At 40.7% G+C, this 18,413-nt stretch overlaps 1 protein-coding gene across 1 annotated transcript; it reads right to left on the bottom strand.

The window, feature by feature from the left end:
• Positions 1 to 1,375: 1,375 nt before the first annotated feature.
• SLC2A3 (solute carrier family 2 member 3) lies at positions 1,376 to 13,572 on the bottom strand. The gene is made up of 10 exons (XM_075553116.1): positions 13,558 to 13,572; positions 11,846 to 11,938; positions 9,794 to 9,954; positions 7,805 to 8,045; positions 7,370 to 7,532; positions 6,984 to 7,171; positions 5,715 to 5,819; positions 5,251 to 5,352; positions 4,522 to 4,725; positions 1,376 to 3,608 (listed from the first exon to the last, which is right to left on the bottom strand). Exons 1-10 carry the CDS (start codon positions 13,570 to 13,572, stop codon positions 3,423 to 3,425), a joined length of 1,458 nt encoding a protein of 485 aa, XP_075409231.1. The 3' UTR covers positions 1,376 to 3,422.
• Between the last annotated feature and the right edge of the window lie 4,841 nt (positions 13,573 to 18,413).

The following is an 18,413-nucleotide window of genomic DNA, read 5'->3' on the forward strand; positions in this document are numbered from 1 at the left end:
AGCCTTCCAGGAGTTGTGTGCTACATTTGTGTGGGCTTGAATTTTGCATCTGACTGGAAGCTATTGAAGGATTTAAAATAGGATCCTGACATACAAGAGGGTACCAAAAATGATTTTTTTTTCAAATCTACATATTTAAATTTTCCTTTTACAAAACAACCTTATCACCTTCAAAGTACTCTCCATTACACTTCATATATTTGTCAAATCTGTTGATTCCATTCTTGGAAACAGTTTTCAAACATATTTGGATAGCTGACAGCACCTCCCTCATTTTTTCTTCACCTTTTCTATGTCTTCAAATCTCTGTCCTTTCATGTCCTTCTGCATTCACAGAAACAAAAAGAAGTTGCATGGAGCAAGGTCAGGTGAATAAGGGAGGCATGCTTTTTTTTGGGGGGGGGGAGAAACTGGCACACTGAGATGGCTGTATGAGCAGGTATTGTCGTGATGGCAAAACCAGTCCCCCAGTCTTTCACAAATGAGACCTTTTTTGTAACAGGCTGTTACACTATCTTTTCAGAACCTCTAAATAGAAAGCCTGATTAAGTCTGACATGGAGAACAAACTCCAAATGCATTCATTACAAGTCACCATTTCCATCCGTTCGGGATGTCCAGAACAAGGTTTGTCATTAATTGACATTGCACCTTTTTTGAAAACAACTCATACACTCGGGTTTTTCCCAAAGTACTGTCCAACATCGCAACAGTTTTGCAATTTTTCCCAAGCAGGGAACAAAATTTCACAGCCACATGCTGTTCTCATAAATCAGCCACCACAGAAAAATGAGGTTCGGATGAAATGGCTTTTATGAAAAAATTCGCTGTGACTGAGAGGGCCTTCCCAGGTGATGCCACTGTGTGCACTAACTCACAGGGAGATGTGTACTATGTACAAAAGCTCCCCTCCTCTGCCCAGCATAATTCCCATTAATTTTGGGTACCTCCTATGTCACAGGATCACCCTGACGTATAGATGAATTCAGGGAAGACTGTAGGAGAAAGAGGAAAACTTCAGAGAAAAGCAGAATTGCTAATTCTTACCTGAGCTGTAGAAAGTATGTGGGCAGAAAGCACTGTAATTTATTAAATAGGAAAGCAATGAGCTTAGCTTTCCATTTAATCCATGTAATAAAATGGGTATTTTTATTTTAGTAAGCAATGAGATGAGACTATGAAATGCGTTTGTTGATGTAAAATAAAAATAGAGAGTCTGGATGTCATATCTATTTTCAGAATTTTTATTCAAAACAAAAAACCACAGTAACAGTAATTGAAAATCATTTAGAAATATTCACAACCTGTTCACCAAGAAAACTTCCATGCTGGATTAATGCCAACCCACTGTTTTTGAGGGGCCAGAAGTAGACGTGCAGTTAGTGAGAAGTCACCTCTTTAAACAGAGCCCCACTCCAATGATGTGGGTTTTAATCCAAACAAATGCTCAATGACCAGAGGGAATGATGAGAACTCAAAACCATGACAGGCAGGAGAAGTTTGGCTAATGGGTTTACAATGTGTAAACATGCAGGAGGAGAAAGATCAAGAAACATATAAAAATGGGAAGAACGTGTCATCAGAGTCTAGGCCCCTCATTAGAAAAATACTGGGGAATTAGATGACTGTGGAGGCATTGATGACCTCACGTCAAGGTCTCCATCACATCCTATCTGAAATGCTCCAGGGCTAGAAACAAGTCTACCATTGGTCTCTTTATCCCCACTGCTTCTTCCCAGGGCTCTCAAGAGGCATTGGTTCCTGATGCCACACTCTCTTTGGCATACTTTCTCCAGAGTGAGGATGGACTCAAAGTTTAGCAAGTTCTCTTCCAACTCTTTAAGCAAAGGATACCAGATGAGATGGAATTCTAAGATCTAGAAAAGGCAAATTCCACCCAGCAGAGGCAGTATGAGCTATATACACAGAGATGTGTTTATTACATTCTACCCAAAAGAAAGTGGTAGGAACATAGAGGAAACCAGATACCAATAAATTACTTCCACCCAGAGCAAAGTGACAGTGCACATACATTCATACTCTCAAGTGTGGGCTATACTGCACATATATTCAGACTCTCTCAAGTGTGGGCTATTAGGCGGAAGTTCCAAGTGATAACACGGACACAGACAGCATGCAATGACGACCCTAAATCAACAACACATTTAAAACTAGATTCATAATCATACAAGAAAAATCCCCTACCAGCGCTGTTACAAATTCAAGTTAGGTTACAAATTCTCCTGCAATTTTTTTTAAAGGTATAGATTAGAGGGAAGAAAAAAAATCAATCCTTAAAATCTTAAAAAAAAAAACAACAACAAAATGTAGGAATATACTATTAAGAATCAACATTTTAAGTTTTCTTACTTGGAGTACTCTACCAGATGGGTGGTAGCAGTATTTGAAAATGAGTCCAGTACAAGGGGTAGGAATAGTTTGGTTGTGAAGGGAGAGAGGACTTCTAGAAATAATCTACCTGTTCCTAGAATCCACATGAAAGAACTTATCAACTGCCATCAAGTACAATGCCCATCTCATAACAATGTTAGATTTAATACACATAAACAAAGTATAATCTTAAAACAAAAAATAAAGTTCTAAAGGATACCACTAGTTTTCCCTACAGGCATATGTATTTTCTGAGAAATGAAGCTTAAGCTTAAGAATTTCCATCTGAGTGACAGAAACTATTAAAGGAAACATGCAAAACTTTAGGCAACACATCATATCTCCTTCACCTGTGTGTTCCTGCTTCTACCCTAAATTCAAACCTTCTTCCCTATAACCTCTTTAAACTCCTCCCTCTTCCTCAATTTTCTTGTTTTCCATTATTTTGGTAAAATTACTTTACATTAAAAAAAATAAATATCTGCTATGCAATAGAACCAGAAGATAAAAATAAATAAAACTCAAGTTAATTTGATCTGCACAGTTGTATCTAAGTGAGGAAGGCTATTATTTCATTCCCCTCTGCCGTCCACACTTGAAATATATCTGCTCCCTGCTACGTCTGAGGATGACGGACGGCCCCTTTGCTCTTCCCCTACTTGCCCTCAAGTGAGGCAGTATTAGAACCTAAGAAGAGAAGAGTTGGCAAGGTTGTCCTATGCCAAGTGGCCAGTTCCTCCCGAAATGAAGGTAGGTTCACTTGTTCTCTCCTAAGCAGAAGAGCATGTCCACGAAATGAAATGTTTACAAAGCCACTGAAGTTACGACTAATCTCAATATTGGCTTTTCTCTGAGTGCTCATGAAGTGTATGGATGAGAATGGAGTAGAGTAGCAACATTCAGAAACAGTCCTGAGAAACATCCTGATGAAGTCTCTCCCTCGTTCCGGGAGAGGTGGGTTTTTTATTCCATGTTGGGAGGGAGGTGAGGAGGAGGCATGACGTATGCATTGACGGTGGTCTCCTTCATAGGCTACATGCTGTTCATCTCCACAACGGGGTTCGTCTCAGTGTATCTATTGGCCCCTGGTCCTTCAAAGACACGGGAAATCTCTTCAAAAGTCCTGCCACGTGTCTCAGGAACTTTGAAGAAGGTGAAGATCAAGAAGATAACAAGGAAGGCAGTAAAAATGATGAAAACATAAGCCCCTAGAGCATTCTATTAAAAGGAGACAAAAAAAAAGATGGTCAATATTAAAATGTGGTCATTGACAAACTCCATTTTCTTCACATACAGTTTTCCAATAGACTTCAAGCCACGACCCTTCCATATTTAGAGGGAAAAAAAAGTTTCTTTAGAGAGATTTATGTATGCTTTCATTGCTTACTATAGAATTCTTTGTAAATTTTCTTTGTGGTTTTTCCTATTTATTAAAGTCCAAAACCAAACTCACTGCCATCGATTCAATTCTGACTCATAATGACTCTATTGGACAGAGTTGAACTGCCCCCTAGGCATATCTGAACCAGTAACTTTTTGTGTGTGGGCGTATAAAGCCTTATCTTTCTCTCTTGGAGCTTCTGGTGGTTTCAATCTGCCGACCTTGCAGTTACCAGCCCAAAGCATAAATCAATAGGCCACCAGGGCTACTAATTATTAAACTTAGTTGTTTCCAAATAGTAAGAGTTATTTTAAGACTTTGATTATTTATAAAATCTTGAATCACGAAAGACTTAAAAAATAGGAAATGTATTCTAATTATCCATTGCTGAGAACCTTTATTTAACAAGTTAGCTCCAAGTAATTTTTATAACAAAATCTTCCTGATTCTTTAATGTCCTATGAAGCCACGATCAAGCATCCAAGTGTTTTCAATCCTTCGAGGCGTTAGCGCCACCGTGCTGTTTCTTAGAACTATAATGGGGTCATTTCACCTTGGCGGTCTTTCCGAAGCTTCTGGTTTTTCCCTCCCACTTCAATCTTTTCTGTTCCCATTTCTCCTTTTTATATCTCATTTAAATATAAATGAGATACTTAATCCTCCATGGTATTGGGGACCATTACTAATACATGTTATCTTGAGCGGCTGGTTTTCAGAGAAGTAGGGAAGACTTTGCTCTAATTTACTCACTGCAGCCGAGGGGAAGAGCAGTCCCACCAAAAAGTTTGAAGTCCAGTTGGAACAACCCGCTACTGCCATTGCAGCTGGTCGGGGGCCCTGGTTAAAGAGTTCAGCCACGATGAACCAGGGGATGGGGCCTGGTCCAATTTCAAAGAAGGCCACAAAAACCAAGATGGCGCCAATGCAGACAAAGCTCATCCAGTGATATTGATCCTATGAGGAAGGATAAGAGGAGTGTTATCATTAATATTAAAGAGTGTGTGACCCAGAATCCAGCATGCTAGATTTAAGTACTACCTGCTATTGGTTTCCTACCATCTATATTTATTATCACGCTGTTCTCTCACAGGGAAAAGCAATAGCGCTGATGCAAGTTCTTTCTGTCTTATAGTATAATGGACAGTTAATAGACTTGAAATCAACAGTTTTGAGTTTTTCAAATCCTCCCTAATTTCACGTCATTGTGTATGAAACCATTCCATCATTTGTAAAATAGGAATAATAAGTACCTCCAGCTTATTTTAAAAGTTAAAATATATAACATATCTTATAAAATTATATGATATATGGATTATAACAACTTAGTTGCCCATCTTTGGAGATCTTTAAAATTCTGGGCATCTTTCTCTTCCAAATTTGACCTTATCGACTGATGATCTCCAACTTTAATTATCTATCATTTGTCAGAGTCAACTGCAATCCCCTTCCTTTCCTTTCCCCCAATCAAAGAGCACTTACCTTTAGCAATAGTGATACAGTCATAAAAAGGGAACAAACAGCCATCCCTCCAAGGCCAACCATATGGAGAGTCCTCCTTCCTACCTTTTCCACCAGAAACAGCTAAAAGAATAAGAATGTAACATGAAACTGGTTATCCTTTTGTTAACCTTCTGATGAAGATACTGAGCCTACCTTACTTACTAAGAGGATATTTGCTCTAGCTCTATCTACCCCTTTCCAGTCTCAAGTTCAAAGCATCCTATACAATCATTTCTGTGTCTTTCCTTCCTATCTATCCCGTATTCATTCGCCTGTCGAGTGAAAACTAATTCTAACCATCATTCAGGGTATTTCTTTTCCTAAAGAGGAATTAAACAACAAAAATTTAGCTGAATGATGGTAAAAGAACCCCTTCAACCACCTTGAACATCTGTAACGAGAATTCCTCCGTATTCCCCAGTGTGTTAAAACATCTCACTTACTGAAACCACAGTGAAGATAGTATTAACCACACCAGCACCAATGGTGGCATAGATTGGGTCCTTAACACCTGCATCTTGGAAGATTCCAGTTGAGTAATAGAAGACCTAAATGAAAACAGAAGGAAATGCATCTCTGAATTAGCAGATCAGTTAGAAAGCAAAAGCCTCAGAAACCAAACGCACAACAAGACGTTAACGTGTCAGGAAATAAGGAGGAATCCTTTCCAGGTTTTCTCTGTTCAATCACAATATCCTCTTTGGGGAAACATTTTGCATCTTATTGATATTCTCTTTCCAGATTCATAATGTGTTTTATTCCCATTGCTTTATTTAAACTGTATAGATATATACATACACGCACATACACAGGTCAACCAGGCATGCCAGAATCTGTGCTGTCACTGCCAGGCCTGCGCATAGCATGTAAACTTCCACTCTGTCACTGCCTACTGCGCTTCTGGTCCAGGCCTGGTTGCATGCTCGGCCTGGACTCAGCCTGTCCGTCATGTGCACACTTGTAATCCAGTTAGGCAGAGTCCGTTCCCTTCCCTTCCGGCCTCCCCTGCTCCTTGAAGTACTCACTCGCAGGGCCATGCCCTCACTAAGTAAGGTCCCCCACTTGCATCACCCTAATCACAGCTTTGACACTCTCAAAGACTTTATTCCAAGGGGAATCCATCAAAATTACATCAGAGGTTTTCTTGTTTGTTTGCGTTACCCAAGTTCTCCTCCCAGGTGCTGACGCATAAGGCTCCACCCTCAAGTGCCAACTGTAGGTCCTCCTGGCAAGTTAAGCAGGAGAAAAGTCTAAGGTCTAAAGTACTGTTGAAATCATCAAGTGTTTTTTTTTCAAGATGCTTTATTACAAAATGATTTAATCATGTTGATAAAAAAAATTACCCAAAAACCCTTGGGACATAAATTGGTATTTACAGATGAGGAGCAGAGCATTCTTCATATTGAAATGTTTTCCCTAGAAGTCAATAGATGGTTTGGGAATAACCTCTCAGGAAACTGATGCTTGCAGATACTATCAGGGCTGCTTGCCAAATATTCATTTCCATTTTTGTTCCCCAATTCCATCACAGACACTTTTCTAGTTGTAAAATAAATGTAAATGTAATGGTGAGGTAGCCAGTACTCATTTATCCACATCAGCATTAAGAAACCTGGATGACTTTCGGAGTGGAGCCAACAACTAAAATGTGGTGCTATCACCTCCATGTTTTAAGAGAACAATCCCAGGGCACCTTTGACATAAACACTCACAGCATTGATTCCGGAGAGCTGCTGGGACAGCTGGATCATGATGGAAATGATGATGGGCTGTCGGTAGTTGGGAGCTCTGAAGAGCTCCAGCACATTGACTTTTCTCTCTTGCAACATTCTAGCACACTCATCTTTCATCTCCCGGATTTCCTGGGTCACATCCTGGGTGCCCCACAACTGTTGGAGGACTGATGACAAGAGCAAAGAGGAAAAGATAAAGCTAATGTGCCGTCCCAAATCCATCTTTCCTGTGAGGCATCTGGGAAGAGACCACACAGGAAAGGCAAGAAAGGGCCCTCGGTACGGCTGATGAGAAATAAAAAAGCACCCAGTGCTCTTAGGCCATGGCACTAAAATTCTTAGAGGGAAGATGTGAAGATACGCACCCTTCTTGGCATTTTCCTCTTCCTTTCTGTTAATGAGCAAAAACCTAGGGCTTTCAGGGCAAAACAGAAGGGCTATGCTTTGTAGGATCGCTGGAATGATGGTGAAGCCCAACAGCACAGGCCACAGTTCTTCAGACCCCAAGATAACTTCCAGGCCAAAAATCTAAAAAAGCAGACAAGTCCCATGACATCATGAGTTTATAAAAGCAAAACAAATCCCCCCGTTCTTTTACCAGTGGAAAAGGTGGGTTCTTGATCTTCTCTTTTGGTTCTGCTCCTGACTGCTTTTCAAACTACTGCCTCAATGATAATGATTGCAATCATGGAAACTAGATTATGGATGAATATGTGCCAGAACAGTCTTCTGACTTTACCAATGTTAATTCATTTAATAAGCCAAGAAACTCCCATTAAGAACGAGAACTTCTAGGGTACCTGTGCCACTAGAATCCCGATGACAATGCCCAGCTGGTTGAGAGTGCCAAAAGCACCCCGTAAGGCAGTAGGAGACACCTCTCCAATGTACATCGGCACAAAACCTGTGCAGAGTCCGCAGAAGACACCAATAATCAAGCGACCCAGGATCAGCATTTCAATAGATTCGGCCATTTTACAGAACCCCATGAGGCATCCGCCAGCAATAGCCAAGATGTTCACAATGAGCATTGAATTTCGCCTGCAAGTCAACCACAGACAGGTGATGTTAGTACAGTTAGTTCCAAACCTTTCCCCTTCTTTCTTTATTCTACTCTTCTTCAGATTTATACAGCTTTTCTTCTTTTGAAGCTATTCTTTTCTATTGTTTATTACCAGAGCATTTATAGTTAGAACACCCAGGATCTGTAGTTTTCACACCTGTAGGTGTAAAACACTGGCACGGAGACTTTATCCGTGCGTGCAGCTAGAAATCTATGGGGTTCAACAGGCACCCCAAGCCAAGTAAACCACCAGCAGCATCAGCTAAGAATGTTAGAAAGCAGAACCCTTCAACCTTACGCCCCAGTTACTGAGTAGGTAGATCTGTCTCTGGAGGTGGGTCCCAGCAATCCTCTTTTTTAGAAAGCCCTCCAGGTGATTCTGATGGAAGCTAAAGTGTGAGAGCCTTCATTCTCATGTACAGGAATTCTGGGACTAGTCCTCAGGCGTATTACTACATTCCACAGCATAGAGATGCTGAGTATCACTGACACACTGGTGTAGATGATTTCAAACCATAATACCAGAAAATCTGACCCAAATCTGTGATTATAAAATCAATAGCAACAAAAATTCCAGTGCATGCTGATGAAACCACTTGATCTGAAGCACCACATTAATTGGGTAATGACCGCAGCTCTGCCCAGACAGAGCGCACTAGAAGTCTTAGAGGTATAGCAATACTTGTAAGGTGGGCTTACCAAAAAAGGTGTTATTACTAGCTACAGGGATCTTTTTATAAAAAATAGTGGATTTCTGCTGAAACACAGCAAAAAATATTTATAGATCTTCATTTGGGTGTCATTGTGACAGGGTCATGCAGTGTTGGTTTGGGCTTCCTACACCCCTCTAGTGATGCCCACTTTGGTTACCCATTGGAATTACCTGGGGAGCTTCCAAAAAGACTGATACAAGGTTCTCATCCCCAGAGATGCTGATTTAATGGGTCTGGCCTGACATTGGGAGGCAATAAGGGTACAGCCAAAGTGTAGAAACAATGAAGAGAAAGATTACTTCCCATAGTCCTTTGTTTCCTCAGTCCTTTGCTAGTAAATGAACAACAGGAAAATGGAAAATAAAGGGGAAAAGCCATCTTGATTTGGGGAGGCTCCCAATTACAATGTTAACAGACAGAGTAGCCTCAAAAGCTAGAAAACAAAAATGAAGCATTATTAAATAAAATAGGTTGGTTGCTGGATTATTTACAACTTGAATTCCATTTGCCTTCCTGTGCATCTAATTAACAAACCAAATTACTCTTTGAGTCATTACTGAGGGCATTCTACCTTGTGACCTATTTTATTAAGCTAGTTTAGAATGGAGAGATTAAATTTTCTTTCAGGGGAGAAGGGGAATCATTTCAGTTATTTGGTCATAATCCACACTTGCTACAGACCAAAGATTATGAAATAGTTTCTATAGCCCCTGCTGTGCTAAATAATGAAATAAATCACTTGAGTGGAATTTCGGAATTACTTAGAAAAACAAATAGCTACCGGGAACCCATAACTGACCTTCGTAGCTGGGTCGCAAAGGCCTATCTCCTCACAGGCTAAGTGAAAGCTACGAACGGTTGGAGAGTTCCAAGGCGAGGGCAGTCATGAGCAGTGTCACTTGGACCCGGCCCCCTTCATCCAAACACATCATCACCTCCCTGTGCTAATTCTTAGTACATGTGCTCACTGGAACCACAACAGCACAGTCCTTCACCCAGTTTCTAGCCAATACCTGCCAAAGCGGTTGACAAAGAGTCCAACGGAGAAAGAGCCCATCATCCCACCGATGGTGAAGATAGCCACAGATAAGGACCAGAGGGTGGTGAGCAGCCCCACTGTGGGAGCTTCTTCGGACTTCTCTTCCAAAGTGTAATTGAGAAAGTCCTTTATGATCTGCAAAGTAAAACAGTTGGCAGGAGGACAGACTATTACAGTTGAATGAGAACAAGAGTCAAATGTTGTCAAGCTTCTCCTCCCTTACAGAACAGCATTTAAATTAATTTATAGGCAGAGAATCAAGAGTATGAATTGCTGAGGAGGAAAAGGAAACGTAAAATACTAAAGTTAATGATTGTTTTTGTTGCCTTCCAGTCAATTCCAAGTCTTGGAGACCCCACGTGTGCAAAGTAGCAGTGCTCTGTAAGGTCTTCAAGCTTGCCCTCCAAGGCATCCCAGGCAGGCTTGACCTCAGCCACAGTAGAGCATTTCACCCAGTGGGGCTCCACCTTCCTAATGCCACGACCCTTGCATACCGTTCTTCATGTTGTGGTGACCCCAACCACAAAATTATTTTCACTGCTACTTCATAACAGTCATTTTGCTACTGTTATGAATCGTCGTGTAAATATCTGATAGGCAGGATATATTTTCATTGTTACAAAATGAACATAATGAAAGCATAGTGATTAATCACAAAAACAGTATGTAATTCTATATTGTGACATATTTCTAATGACAAATCAATGAAAATTTGTCTTGAGGCATGGTGTAACATGGGTAACCATCTTCAAGCCAGGTACTCGTGCATGTGGGCAGACCCGTCTGGAGACGGGATAGAGGAGCGGTGTCTCAGTTCCTAAGGCCATGGGAAATATGTGTTTTCCAGTGGCCTTAGGTGCCCCCTGTGAAAGGGTCGTTTGACCCCCAGGTTGAGAACTGCTGATTTAGTCAATGTGTCACCCAGGAACCTGGAGTTAATGTTACTAGCTCCAAAAAGAGTATTTTAAAATTTCGTCCTGAAAATCCCAGTAGGTGGCAGTACTGATGCGGAGTGACTACCTCAGTCCTAAGAGGTAAAAGCCACCCACTGCCAGCCAGTAGATTCCCATTCCTAGTGCTACTCCTAGAGGTGGTACGGGCTCGGAAACTCGCAAGGGTAAGCTCTTCCCTGTCCTCTAGAGCCACCAAGAAGTCGGTGTGGACGCACTGGCAGTGAGAGAGAAAGAGTACAGGGCAGGGTAGAAGCAGGACGGCTTTCCAGATCACTTTGGAAACAGACTGCCACATACGTTTCTTGAGGAGCAACTGGTGAGTTTGAACCAACTTTCTGTTTAATAAAAAAATCCTCACTGCTAGAATCCAACTCCTTTCAAACCTATAGGGCAGTATAGAACAGCTCCTAACAGCTCCTGGGAATTACAAAGAGTGGACCTCTTTACAGGAGTAGAAAACCTCCTTTTTCTCCGGGAACAGTGGCTGGTGGTGTCAACCTACTGACCTTACCATTGGCAACCTCAACAAGCAGTAATCCCCTGCACTACCAGGGCGCCTTGACCTTCAGCACTCAGCCTCACCAGGACTCCTCCTAAGAGGCACCCCTGTCTTCTTCATAACTAGCCTTCCTTCTTGTAACTGCTAGCTGCCCTCGCTTTGATTCTGATTCAAACCCACCCACGGGGAGAGAGCAGCACTTTTCTTGGCTGCGTTCTTCACAAAAGCAGATCAGAAGAAGGTTTTTCCTCACTCTGAGCCACTAAGTTTGTTCAAATTGCCTCAGTTAGCAGACCCGGGCTTAATGGTTGTACTACCAGACTCCTGAATTATCCTTTATAGGGGTAATTATCATCGTGCTAATTCATTATCATCCAGAATGAAAGAAGAGATACACCTCAGGTTAGGTAACAAAGGAGATTTTGCTTTGGTTATAAATGATTCAACAATATATTCTTCTCCCTCTTCATCTTAGGCCAACTAGATCTCAAGTCTGTCTTCAAGTGTGAACTCTTGAAACTCTACTTAAAAGAAGAATAACTTCCCTGCCCCCAAACTCTTAACCAGCACTCACCGCTTCAGGGGCATTGATGACTCCAGTGTTGTAGCCAAACTGGAAAGAGCCCATCGTTGCAACCGCGATGGTGAAGACCAGAGAGGCCGTGACCTGGAGGGGGCGGAGAGTTGATACAGTCCTTAACAATTCTTGATGATAGCTTCTTTTTTTAAGGGGCTATATATAGTACATGTGTGAACAGGTTATACTGGGGCAGAGGAAACACAGCCATAAGAAGTCCTAAGAACTGATGACTGTGAAAATGGGTAGATCTAGTGTAATCTCAACTACGTCGCAGATTCCACAAAAGTCCAATGAGATAGTAAAGAGATATAGAGATACTGAGCTACTCTTTATTTATTTTTATTTTTATTTTTTTTACTCTTTATTTTTAAAAAATCATTTTTAGGGGTTCATACAGCTCTTATCACAATCCATCCATCCATCCATTGTGTCAAGCACATTTGTACATTTATTGTATTGGACTACTCTTTAATCAAGTTTGTTATGGCTCTGAACCATGTGATTTACTATATCCTTGGGTGTCTTTGAAATTCTTCCGCTTCATATATAGGAAACTGCACTGCCATCTCCCACCCAGCAGAGGGGGAACTTGTACATGTTCTCCACCCTACACACAGAGACATTTGGGCGGGGGTGGGGTGGGGGGAATTCGTGGGTGACGGGTTGTGCAGACCAACTCAGTCATCTTAACTTGCCTGGAATACAAGTGGGTGCTATTCTAGATTTCTATGTCTGGGCAGCCTCATTTTTTGCCTCAAGCCATTAAAATCTTTTTCTCATCTGGTTAGGTAGGCAGAGTACAAGCCTGGACGTCAGTTCTGAGATTTGACTGCGCGCGCGTGCGTGCGTGTGTGTGTGTGTGTGTGTGTGTGTGTTTGCGGGGGGGGGGGGTGATCCCCAGCTATCTCAGTCCCAAATGAACGGCAACACCCAGGGCTTCTGCCAATGAAGAGCTTCCGTCTGGTTTAAGCCTTTCCCCTTTAATAGAAACCTGTTCTCCCCTACCCCATCATTCCTCCCTCAAGGTCCTTTTCTTGTTTCCCATTTTTCATCTCTCTTTTTTTTTTCATTCCCAAGTCAGTGTCTCCTAGTGAAGATGTCATCATTTCTACAATTACTGCACACACAACTGCAATATAACAAGTACATCAATCTATTTTGCATTCATAATCATAAACTGTTAATAGGAAGGTCACTCCGATTTTCACTCATTAGTACCCAAGGAACACTAGACGTATAGAACAGATGGCAGGTCACTGACATACACCTCCACTGGAATCCCAGGTCCCTTTTCAAGGTCTTATGGTGCCAAAGAAATCCTCATTTATATAAAAAAAAGAAATCCTCATTTATGACTGAGCTCCCCATCATAGGCAACACAAGCAAGCACGCAGCATCCGAGCCATGAACATGCAACCACCTCATCCTCAGCAACATCCGTGTAAGATAAACCTGGGGCTTTGCCCTCCGGCGGGAAGGTGAAAACGGAGTGGACCTAATGTTTAGAGGAAAACGGGGGGGGGGCGGGGGGGGCGGGGGTGACGGTAGGGGTGGGGGGATGGGGGGACAGGGTAGCATTGCAGGCTGGAGGAGAAACGAAAATGCCTTAAGATGATTAAAAAAAATAAGAATGCCACAGTCATCATTGAGGCTTTCTCAGTGCCCCGCAAACAGACAAAAATCACTAGGAATTACATGATTCTTACCTTCTCTGACCCCATGGCCCTAATTTAATTCGTTTTTGAATCCTCAGTAAAGATCTGCGAGTTAAGATTCCAGAAAGACCTCTTCCAGTCAACCAAAGCTTTAAAACGTCCTTTCTTCGGCAGCAAGTTTTCCTGAGGTCCTCAGTAATGCGCCTTCAAATCCTCACGGGTAAAATGTCCAAGCTGATTTGTGCCAGTGACCTATTTATAATATCTGCAAGGGGTGGAGCTAGGAAGTCGGACTCCCCGGCCCCCCAGCCCCACCCTAATCTCGTGACACTGAATTTTGTCACCTCAAATGTTGGGTACTCCTCCTGGGGCAGGCAATAACCACATCCTGCTAGCCTACCCCTCCTTTCTTCTAATAGCAGAGACTGCCTCTTTGTTTCACTGACAAAATGCTACCAGAAAAGCCTAGAGGTAGAGCAAAGACATTTATTTTGGCTCACACGCCTGCTCAAATTTTAATTAATTTACATAGAGATCTGAATGCATGCTATTTATCTGAGGAAAATAAGATACCAAACAAACAACAAACGTTCCCACTTACAGCTACCCCTATGGGTTTCCAAAACCAATTTTTAAAATCATTTTATTAGAGACTCATACAACTCTTATCACAATCCATACATATACATACATGAATTATATAAAGCACATCTGTATATTCTTTGCCCTAATCATTTTCAAAGTATTTGCTCTCCACTTAAGCCCTTTGCATCAAGTCCTCTTTTCTCCCCTCCCACCCCACTCCTCCCTCCCTCATGAGCCCTTGATAATTTATAAATTATTATTTTGTCATATCTTGCCCTATTTTTCACAGGAGTGGAAAGCCTCATCTACCCTCTTCTATCTATCTTCCTGCTCTGATTCACAACCAGATCGGTGGCAGGGAGTTTGGTTTGGTTGGTTGCTAGCTTCTCATTGCAGAATGACTTTATAGCGTTAAAGGGGAGGAAGGGCAATCTACACGTTTTTTTCTTTTAGATTTTGGCCTGTTTGGGGGTCTACGTGTCCTCTGATTAGAACAATCTTCACTCCCCAAAACTCCAAACTCACTAGCATCACATCAATGTGAAATCATAGTGACCTTATAGGTCAGGGCAGAACTGCCCTTGTGGGTTTCCGAGACGGGAACTCTTTATGGGAGTAGATAGTGTTATTTTCCCCAGGGGAGTGGCAGGTGGTGTCCAGCCACTGGCTTTGGGATTAGCGGCCCAACACATACAGGAAACCTGAATTTCTGAGTCTGATCTCAACACTCCTGAGCCGCTCGGAAGAGAAGAATCAATTGTCCATCGGATACAATGCAAACATCTTCCTGTGGCATCCACCACACCACCCTGCCTGAAGTCTACCCATTCTGCAACATTTTGCCTAATCTCAAGTTTGTAGTGTCCAGAGATACAATCGTGATCAAATTCAAATAAATATTTGATAAACATGGGAATTCTTGGAGAAATTGGAGGATTCATTGGTGAATAAGACAAAAGATGTCGATTCTCAGAGTTCACAGGTGTCCCTTATTTCTTCTACTTAAAAAAGGAACAAAACTAATTGATTCTCACACAATTGAAAAAGGAGTACTCTCTTGGTCAAGGACAATGAATCTCTCAAAAGAAGGGCATAGAATGCATATCCCATTACTAGGTTGTACTAGAAAATTGGGAAGGTTAAGTAGAAAAGACACGGGAGAGATGAGGAATATTGAGGGTGAGAAAGAAGGGGCTGGGGGGGGGGGGGGTGGCGGAGCAAACAAACCAAACTAATTTGGCTTCTAGTTAGAGGTGGATAAGGGAGAGATAACAGCCAAGCCACAGAACAATAGTCAGATTCCTAATAGCCATTCATTGGTAGCCTAGCAACTCCGATAGAACAAGGGGATAAAGGAAGAAGTAGGGTAAAAGGATAATATTTTCTTTTTATTTATTTAGATAATATTTTCTAAATGATGAGCTGAAGGAAATGCATCTTACTTTAGGATTTTGTTGAAGACCTAGAATTCATACTCCTAGACCAGAAACTACACAGATTATGCTGTCTACTCCAGAAATATGAGATCCTCTAGAAAAAAAATTAGCTGAGAATCCAGGACGAGGGAAACGTGACAGTCAAGAAACTTTCCTAGAGGTTAGGTTACCTGGCCCTACCCCCATCTCATCCTAGTTTTTCAGGAAACTCTGCTACAACCCCTTAGTTACCACAGCAACTGAATTTAGCTCTCTCCCAAAGCAAAAAAGGAGAGCAGTACTGTCCAACAGAAATATAATGAAAGCCACATATGTAACAGTAAAATTTTCTAGTAACCACAAGAAAAATCTTTAACAATAAAGATTAATTTTAGAGGGATGGGGGTGTAGAAAGGGGGAACCTATCTCAGAGATCTACATGTAACCTCCTCTCTGGGGGATGGGCAACAGGAAAGTGGGTGAGGGGAGAGGCCGGGCAGTGTAAGATAGGAAAGAGTAATCATTTATAAGTTATTAAGGGTTTGTGAGGAAGGGGGGAGCGGGAAGAGAGGGGGAGGGAAAAAAGGAAAATGAGCTGATTCCAGGAACCCAAGTGGAAGGCGAATTTTGAGATTGATGAGGGCAATGAATGTACAAGGGTGCTTTACTCAATTGATATATATATATATATATGGATTGTGATAAGAGTTGTATGAGCCCCAGTAAAATGATTTATTAATAAAAAAAAATTAATTTTAGCAATTTTTTCTTAACCTAATAGATCCAAAATACCACCAGTTCAGCATGCAATCAGTATAAAAATTATTTAACATTCTTTTTTTCTCATACCAATTCTTAGAAATCTAGTATATGGGTTACCATTACTAAATATATCCATTTCAGACTTAGTGAAGTGTACAAAAAAAACAACAAATTTGTGTTGTTTCACTAAAAAATGTTTTACCATATCTTCCACTTTAAAACCCATAATCAGGGGCTGTAAATTTTTAAGTACTTTGAGAGAAAGGGCAAGTTACATCAACACTGGAAATGGCATGTGGATGCCATACACAAAGAAGCTAGTCACTGTTTTCAAGATGGCCAAGGGAGTTCACTTTTTTGCTTGCATTTATTATATTCTTTTGTTATAGTGTGTTTAGATTTCAATTTTTCTTAATCCAACTTAGTCTGAAATGGGGATATGGGCAGAATTCACTTAAATCTAAAAATATTGTAAGAAGCTCTCAAGATGAATAAAGGAAAAATTTGAAAAATGTTGATTTTCCTGCTTAAAACTGGGTTTCCACCAGTCTTTGTTGCAAATGATTCCTTAGGGTCTAACCCTACTTTACAGATCTTTAGTACTTTCTAAAAGCCTTCCCTCCACACATCTTTGGTTCAGAATCGAATCTATCCCCTACCTGTGGTGGATGAGTCACCCTCCAACAAAACTGAAATTATATTAATCATCTACCCAAAAACCTGGGGTGGCTACTGAATAAAGTCTATAATAGCATTATCCAATAAAAATATAATGTGGGCCACATATGTAAATAAAAGTACTTTCCAGTAGTCTCATTAACTTTTTTTCAAATGAAATTGGTTAATTTTAATATTGTATTTTATTTAACTTAGAGTTAATATATTACAAAATCTGAAAAATCTAGAATGATAACCCCAAGACAAAAGAGTAACATCATATATTCTTTTAAAAGATGACAAGAATAAAATGTCATTTTGCTGAATCATGAGTAAATCATATTTATCCATTATTTTACTCATCAATAGTATAGAAACAAGTAAATGTCACCAGCTATAAGGTATTTCCTGACTCATTGAGAATATTGAAAGAATGATGAAGGCAGATTTAATGCACAAAATTCAATTGAATGTAATTTTAAATTGATCCTTAAAGTTTTATTTTCTAGAATCCCAACCAAGCCTTCAGGCTGTGGTTCTTTCTCAAAAGGGGAGGGATAGGCTATTGAGAGGCAGGGAGGAAGGATGGGGTAGGGGCAGACAGAGAACCACAGCAATGGAGGGTTTAACAGGATAGTGTTGATTTCATTTCTTTTAAAAATGTTTTATTAAATACTTTTATTGGGGGTTCTTACAGTTCTTATCATAATCCATACATTCATCCATTGTGTCAAGCACATTTATACATGTTGGTATCATCATTTCCAAAGCATTTTCTTTCTACTTGAGCCCTTTATATCAGCTCATTTTCCCCTTCTCTCCTCCACCCTCCTTCCCTCATGAACCCTTGATGAATTATAAATGATTATTTTCATATCTGACATCATCCACTGTCTCCCTTCACCCACATTTCTGTTGTTCATCCCACTGATTTCATTTCTTGAAGTGGACTGTGTAAACATATACAGTATGTTTCTTTAAAAAGCAAAGCAAAACAAAACTATAGTGCTCCAGATTCCTTATCCATCAAATCTAAACAGACAGTGCCCCTCACCCAAAAAGGGAGAAAAAGTAAAACTGAAATGGCTGAAATGAACTTAGTGACAAGCAAGTTCATCTCAAACAAACAAACAAACAAACAAAAATTTTAAAAGGGACTGTGACAGGCAAAATTGAAATTTTAGGGGTACTACTTTTTTAAAAAGTTTTATTGGCATATACTTCATATGTACAATTTAATCATCCAGTCATATTAAGAAAGAGTCATGCAGTCATCGCTACAATCAATTTCAGAACAGGTTCTACTCTTACTCATTATTGTCAGCACCTAGGTAATTATTTTATTTTTTCCAATTCCACAGCTTCTAAGTCAGTGTCACTGATTGAGGTAGTTAGTTTATTGTGCCAACCTGGCCGATAAACACATTTGGGGTTAATTGAAGGGCAGAGGGATAAATACCTCAGTGAGCCTCGCCTTTCTAGTTCTCA

The sequence above is a fragment of the Tenrec ecaudatus genome, chromosome 6, assembly GCF_050624435.1.
Source record: "Tenrec ecaudatus isolate mTenEca1 chromosome 6, mTenEca1.hap1, whole genome shotgun sequence".
Lineage (NCBI taxonomy): Eukaryota > Metazoa > Chordata > Mammalia > Afrosoricida > Tenrecidae > Tenrec > Tenrec ecaudatus.